This window comes from Montipora capricornis, chromosome 3, assembly GCF_036669925.1.
Source record: "Montipora capricornis isolate CH-2021 chromosome 3, ASM3666992v2, whole genome shotgun sequence".
NCBI lineage: Eukaryota > Metazoa > Cnidaria > Anthozoa > Scleractinia > Acroporidae > Montipora > Montipora capricornis.
The window spans coordinates 530,358-537,857 of record NC_090885.1 but is presented as its reverse complement, the minus strand read 5'-3'; the positions used below and the strand labels follow the sequence as shown (position 1 = coordinate 537,857).

The window sequence follows — 7,500 nt, the reverse complement described above, 5'->3', positions numbered from 1 at the left end:
TGGCTTCTACATTTCTACCGGTAGGATTCGCCTGTAAAGAAAAAAAATTAAAAGTAGAAACAAAGAACATCATGTGAAACATCATTAAAAACCGATTGAGCGTACTTACTGGTTGAGGGCACTGTCGTTGTCTGCGCAGGAGATGAAGTTGAACTAAGCCCTGATAAAAAAAATACAAACAATTTAAAATAATTTGGAAATGAAATTGTTATGTAAGTTTGGTTTGTAATTCTTACGTGAATCAAGCTAAGATGCTGATCATCACAGTTATTAATTAACGTTACTTAAGCAGTAATGAAAGGAAAGTCTGAAAAATTCAGGTTTGAACGGGATTCAAACCCTGACCTCTGCGATACCGGTGCAGTACTCTGCTAGTTGAGCTATCAATGACAAGGGGCATGTTTCTCGAAAGTCCCGGAACTTTTCGGGCCCTTATCGGGTGTCACAATTCTTTCTGTATCTTATGAACGGAGGGATTTTAAGCTATCAAACTTTGCAATCATTTTGCTTTTCGTTGTCTTGAAACAGCTTGTCAAAACAAGCCAGTGGCACTGAGTTTCGAAAATCGCTTTCCGGGCCCGAAACGTTTTTGGGACGTTCGAGAAACGGGCCCCTGCTCACAAAATGACCAGAGCACTGCACCGGTATCGCAGCGGTCAGGGTTCCAATCCCGTTCAATCTTGAAATTTTCAGGCTTCACTTTCATTACTGCTCAAGTAACGTTAATTAGTAACTGCGATGACCAGCATCTTAACTTGATTCATCTCTCCGCATTTCAAATATATATGGCATTCATATATATTAGCTTCGTCAATTTTTACATGCCTAATAAGACTTGAAATTAAAGGGCTGTAACTTTCAAGTCAAGCCTTAGACGTGACAAAATGAGTTCGACATTTTGTCATTCATTCAGCAGAAATCTTAACTTTACTTTGAGTGCGATTCGATTTTGCTCAAAGATATAGCAAGTATCTTCATCGAAAGTGTCCTTTTTGCCTGTTCTGTCCATAAATACGACGTGGTCCATGATTCTAAGTGGTTATACCATTGTCCGACACAAGCCAATTACAGTCGACTGTATTGGCTTCTTCATTTCTGCCGGTAAGCGTTGCATATGAAGACAAAAAATTAAATTAACTAGAAACAAAAAACGTCATGAAACATCATTAACAAAAACCGATTGGGTGACTACTTACTGGTTGAGGGCACTGTCGTGGTCTGCGCAGCAGATGACGTCGAAATTTCTGCCAAAAAAATGCAAACAAAACAAATTTGAAATTAAATTGTTGTAGGATATACTGTTTACGAAGATAATAAATTAAATGATAACCGTCACCATCGTGAAACGGGCGAACTATAGGAAGAAATTAACGGTAAGTTAACTACAGTCCTTTTTGCAAATTATGTTTGCTTTGCTCCTTATGACTCAAAGCAACCTCTGGGAGCGATACACTCATCGATCGTTCAACACATATTACACCTTTTTTAAAAATATATACAAGGACGTCTAATTTGGGGCTGAGGATAAACGTTCTTTTTTTCGCAATTTGAGCCAGAAAACGTCCTCAACACGTTTGTGAAGTTGTGTGGTATACTAACAACGGTGCGTTCGATTGACCCTTTTCCGGAATGAGAACACGCGGAGTGAGGATTTAAAGCTGTATGTAATGGCGCTTTGAAGCAACAAAGATGATAAAGATTGTTTAAAATAGGATTTAGCAGGTGTTTGACAATTTTCATGTGAATCTCCGTAAAAATGAAGGATTTCTAACTTCTATTCCATGTATTCCTATTCCGGAATACGGTCACTCGAACGCACGGTAAGTTCCACTACAGTGTATCATGCAATAAGAAAAACACATTGTTAATGTTACAAAAAAACGTCCCCAAGTATCAATAAGAATAAAACGCAAACAGCGGTTACAAACATTTGCTTGAACTGCATAACTTTTTGTAAACTTAAAGTTTCGTATTTTACAACATACATCTTCAGAAGTGATTATTATTCAGTTGAAACACAACTAAACGGACTGGGAACTAACGAAATTGATCGACATAAAACGACAAGAAACATGCTAATAATACAGATAAAGGTTCTTACTGCCAACGTGGCTTTTGGCTTTAGGTCACGGATAAACAGAGACTCTAATTTTACAATGCATGTCTGATCGATCATGCAGTTGCTAAAATTTCAAAATGATCTCACTTTATTCTATGGTTGGTTGAGAAAACATGATCAGCAATTGCAGATTTGTGACAATTTGTTGTTACACAGGCTGCCCTGACTCGGAGGATAAAAAAAATATAAGGATTTGTATGGGAATCTCGATAACAAACTGAAAAAGATATTTACACGCAAAAGTTCTCAATAAAAAGCAGTATATTTACGTACTTTATTGTCGTGGTGACTTTCTCGCTTTTTCTGTGGTTATTTGGCTCGCTTACAAGGAATTTGGACATGGCTGGTCATCCCGTTCACTTATTTGCTCTCACCGTATCGAGGCTCAAGTGAACCGTTGACTTGCCATGTCCAAATTCGTTGTAAGCGAGCCTTGAAGGATTTTAAACATTTGACTTTTTTTCGCTGTTTCTCAGCAATGGATACTCGAAACAATAAAAGCACTTGGACTTCGGCCTCGTGCTTTCATTCGTTTCTAGGTGTCTGGTTACCCCGATGAAGCACTCGCACTCGTTTTTGATATATTACTTCCCGCCTTTCCTTTATTTAGTACGAATGACAACCCGGGAATTCGAGAAGTCGTTTAAATCGCATTCAATCAGGCAAACAACCACACAATAAGCGAGAAAGTCACCACGACAATAACGTACGGCTTTTTTATTGAGAACTTTTGGTGTAAATATCTTTTTACGTGGAATGCCGAAGGCATACCAAGTCTTAAAACCGGTCTGGTGTCTTTTTATTGTTGGTAGTCACAAATGTGCATATCCTACGGATATGCACATTGAATTAAGCTTCGATCGGGTGAATTTACTTTTATACCCTCCAGTATTTCCAAACTTCCCTGCCCCGATTAGAACTCCTATTATATACTCAACAAAATATCTTGTTTCTGATTGGCCAATGGCGAATGCATAAATAGGTTATAGAGTGCAATCCAAGTTATAGAGTGCAATGCGGAAGTTGCTACGGAAACACCGTGGAAGCGCCAAATTTGAACACCAAACTGAAAGAAAATGACTGACAGTCAGTTTGCTTCTCAAACCAAAACATCGTTGCGCAACTTAAAGAAAATGCGAAAAACAAAAACACGTTGAAAGCTACACAGACCTGGTTGAATGTCTGACAAACATGGGCGACTGAAAGAAAACTAAACCCAAAACTGGAAGAGCACGAACAAAGTAGCGCGTTTGAGTAAATTTGTTGAGAATATAATAAATAAAAAAATCGTATGAGCCTGCTCGTGCATTTCGTGATTTATGGTCACTCGTAATGTTTTGAAAGTTCTCAAATTGCACTCGCCTACGGCTCGTGCAATTTTGAGAACTTTCAAAACATCACTCGTGCCCATAAATCACGAAATGCATTCGCGTTCATACGATTTCCTATACATATACTTTACCCAACCTTCACTATTATCTGCGAGCGCGTTGGACCACTCGGCCACCGTGACGCACTTTTGTTATCTAGAGGAAAGCAAACATTTACTGTGGAATCTTTCCGCCCGCCATGATTGACACAGTATTAAACTATTCAATAGAGTGGACAGATGCTTTTTCTTTGAGAAAGGCAAGCTTTAAAGGTAAGGAGAATTTTCTACGCTAGCTATTTCTAGATCTTGCTTCGTACTTGTGTTCCACTGTGAACATTATCTTGCATAGAATGAATACTTAATTAGAAGTATTTTGTATAGAACGAATACTCCAATATTTCTTGGGAACCAGTTTGTTCAGCCGTTTTGACGTAGAAAGAACATATGAAAATAGCTTTCAGCGGCCAAAAATAAAATAAAAAATGAAATCAAATTAAAAAACAAAAAACAAATTAGCTATCGCCATCACAGGGATTTCGCGGCGGTTCCCCACTAACCTCATTCGGAGGAGCTTGACACTTGGACTAGCATCAATGATTGTGATCTTTGTGTTAAATTCGCACATGTATCTTGTCGTGCTTTATAAAACTTGAAAGAAAAAAAAAAGTAAACTAACAAAAACCTGGTGTCTTGTCGTCATTTTGACATAGATGCATCCTTTGTTTCGTGAGTTGCCAGTATTAAACACGCAAGGTAACTTGATCACAGGCGGCCGCGAAAATCGATGTCACTTTCGATTTTGCGATTGTACTTGTAGGACTAAAAGTGCGATAAACACTCTCATTGAACGTAACAAAAATCCCCCGAAATATTTTTCGCTGATGGTAACTTGTTATATTCGTGGCACAAAATTTATGATGTTTTCATCTCGCAAATTTTGTTGCTGATGGCAAATTGTTTTATTCTCAATCGACACTTCCTAAAAGTTCCTTCTGCTCTCCTTAAAAACTACATATCAATATTTATTTACTTTTGCTTCACTATTTGTTTTGAATAAAGCAGGCTAACAAAATCTGCACCTTGCTTAGTTCGCATTTTTGAGCGTTAAATAGAATTTTTGGTCGTATGTTCCTGACAGCAAGTCGCATATTTTGACGTCCCGCATCCAGATACTAACCCTGCCGGAAAAGGATTAACTTCAGTGAACATTGGTCTTGGAAAGCTGTCAGAAGCTTAGAGTGGTGTGTGGTGAAAAAGAAGTTGTAAATGATCAACATGTCAGCCTTGAAGCAAAATGTTTCTCGATTTCCTTTTATTTTTTTCAATCGTTCTGTGTTTAGTATTTCACTGAACCACATTTTTTCTCAGGGGGTATCTAGCAAAGATATCTACCATGGCACTGTAATGATTTACTGTACCAAAACAATGTCGTGTACTATTAGAGCTACATATCACGCAAGGACAACTTGAATCTCCTGAAAAAACAAAACGCAGCTCAGTTGACAGTTATGGAAAAAAGCAGTGTCAAGTTACTGCACTACCACACGTACGCAGTACGTTCCTACTTTAAAAAAAAACCCGTATCTCCTTAATCCCCACCCCAGTCCAAAAATCCCGTATCCCCACATTTTTCCCTAACCTAAATATATTGTATCCTGATCGCTTCTCGGCCTTTTGGCTAAGACTAGTTTCTCGGCCAAGGGCTACGGTCAAGTACCATTGTACTACGTACAGTAGTTTTTCTGTGCCATAAGGGGCAGGCACAGAACAGTTTCGGCTGTTTGTCTGTTCTTTCGAGAAGCGATCACTAGGGTTTTTTGGTTTCGTTTTTGATAGCTTTTTGTTCAGCTCGATTGTTTGAATCATGACGAACTTTTGTACTTTCTGAGAACTATTTAATACTTGAGTTTTGAATCGATGACAGAGAGAGTTTTGGCGACTTCAACACGGACTGCACTACTGGATTTAAGGTTTTTTTCTTAACGAAATTTCGAGTTGTTGTGGAACGTTTGGTACCAAGTTACTCTTAAGCGGCGTTCACACTCAACTTTGACTATGATCAACTGGAATATAATTTAGGCTATCATACTTCATTCAATTTTACTCAATTATGGGTCTGTTCACATCTGCGAAAATTCAAATTCAATAGGCAGGGTAAACTCGCAGTGTGAGACAAAATGGAGCCGTACGGCGTGGTTGCCACGATTATCATCAACCATGCTTCAGGCAACAAGAGAACCAAGGAGAACCAAGCTACCGAGAATAGAAGACGACAAATCCACATCTTCGCTCCATAAAGCGATTAGAAGTTCGTCTGCTCATACCACCAAGTGTTCGCCTTTTTGTTCAATTACTCACTGCAATTACTTCAAACAACCCCCTTGAGGTTGTTTGACGTAATTATCATCTAATTATAATCAGGGACAGTGTAATCAGTTGATGTGAACCCATTTCATATTTAATTCGATTATAATTCGATCGTAATCGAGGCCTAATGTGAACACGGCTTAATACCGAAATTAAGATTATGGAATTGTCAAACTAGTTTTTTGGACTGGACTACAGAACACGCAATTACGGAATTTTTAATTTTTGAGTATTGAGAGAAATGGAGTACAGATGTTGTCTTCTTGTCTTCGCCACGGATTTAAATAGTTTGCAAGGAACTAAACCAGGATTACGGAACCGGACTTCGAATACAGGGCCCGATTGTTCGAAAGCCGATTACCTTAATCCAGGATTAGCGTAAACTTTTGTTTCATGTTTTCAACATTTTGGTTATTTTTGTTTTTCAAGATTGACTTCTTCTAATGTAAAGTTTTTCCGAATATCAGCCTTGAACAGAATTTGGGAGTAGAAAATAAAACTCGTTTGTTAATTTTTATCCTGAGATTAGAGTTAATCGGCTTTTGAACAACTGGCCCAGGATGATGAGTTGTTACACTGATTTGTAATACGTTTTTCGGATGATTTAAGGCTGATCTTGTAATTTTTGGATGAACGGAGTTAAGGAAGCAAGTAAAACTGTAGGATTTGAATATAGTCTCCTTCCAAAAAATTAATAAGTAAAAGATCCCATGTCCTGATAACCCGCTAATAGGGCTTTATTGTTTGCATTTGCAAATTTAGTAACAATAATCAGTTTTTACAACAAAAAACTTCGAGTTATATTACAGATTTATCTTTCTGGTAATCTCTCGCCATTTTCCGAAGTTTACCTGTACTTGAAGTTCACTGTAACTGGACAATTTGTGTTAACTGTTTGCGCATTCCACGGATACGCCTTTGTAGGCGTCTTGTTCAGTTTTTTTTTAGCGAGATTCCCATACAAATCCTTATAATTTTTTACCATCGGAGTCTGGGCCACCTGTGGTTGTTAGAGCTTTAAAATGTTCTGTTTTTCTATCACGTAATCGGCGTTTCATTGCAATGCCAGCAGTTTGCTCTGTACACTACTTTTGACCTGAACGAAGGAGCTAGTTTATCTTTGTAAGGGAAAAAAGACCTGATTCTTCGGGTGTTCTGAAAAATTATTTTGAGGTTGAAAATACCATGGAATCCTCTTGAGGTCATCTAAGGTCAACTGTAACAATCGGAGTTACGAACAAATTCTAATGCAGCGATAAGCCAAAGTGCAGACTAGGTTTATTTTGTATTTAACCTGAGAAAAAGAGTCAAATTTGGTATAAAGACCGGTAAATGTCTCCTCATCGGCATCCAGGACATTCTTATAAAAAAAAGAGTGCACCCGACTCATAGATTTCGACTCATGGAATTCATCCCGGCTTTACACCAGCAAAGAGAGGATGAGGTCCTCTCTTGCACCAGCCGAATATAAATTGAGTGACTTATAATGTGTCTTCAAACTAAAAAAGGCCAATAAGGCTAATCTTCTTACATTTTCTCTATTCATTTTTGAACCGTTCGTACCAGTGTAGTTACTGGGCCCGAATTCCACAATGTGAAAGAAATGGAAGGATCGCCATTTGGTTGAGATAGCGCTAATTTA

At 38.2% G+C, this 7,500-nt stretch overlaps 1 protein-coding gene across 1 annotated transcript in view; it reads right to left on the bottom strand.

Annotated features, from left to right (window-relative positions):
• LOC138041860 (uncharacterized) overlaps window positions 1–7,500 on the bottom strand; it is a 20,335-nt gene that overhangs the window by 3,826 nt on the left and 9,009 nt on the right. The window contains exons 5-7 of the mRNA XM_068887539.1: window positions 1,197–1,244; window positions 110–160; window positions 1–31 (exon numbers count right to left, since the gene is read on the bottom strand). The exon at window positions 1–31 is cut by the window's left edge and continues 2,467 nt beyond it. Coding sequence (XP_068743640.1) covers window positions 15–31; window positions 110–160; window positions 1,197–1,244 — 116 coding nt within the window. The 3' untranslated portion in view covers window positions 1–14. The remainder of the gene's footprint in view (window positions 32–109; window positions 161–1,196; window positions 1,245–7,500) is intronic.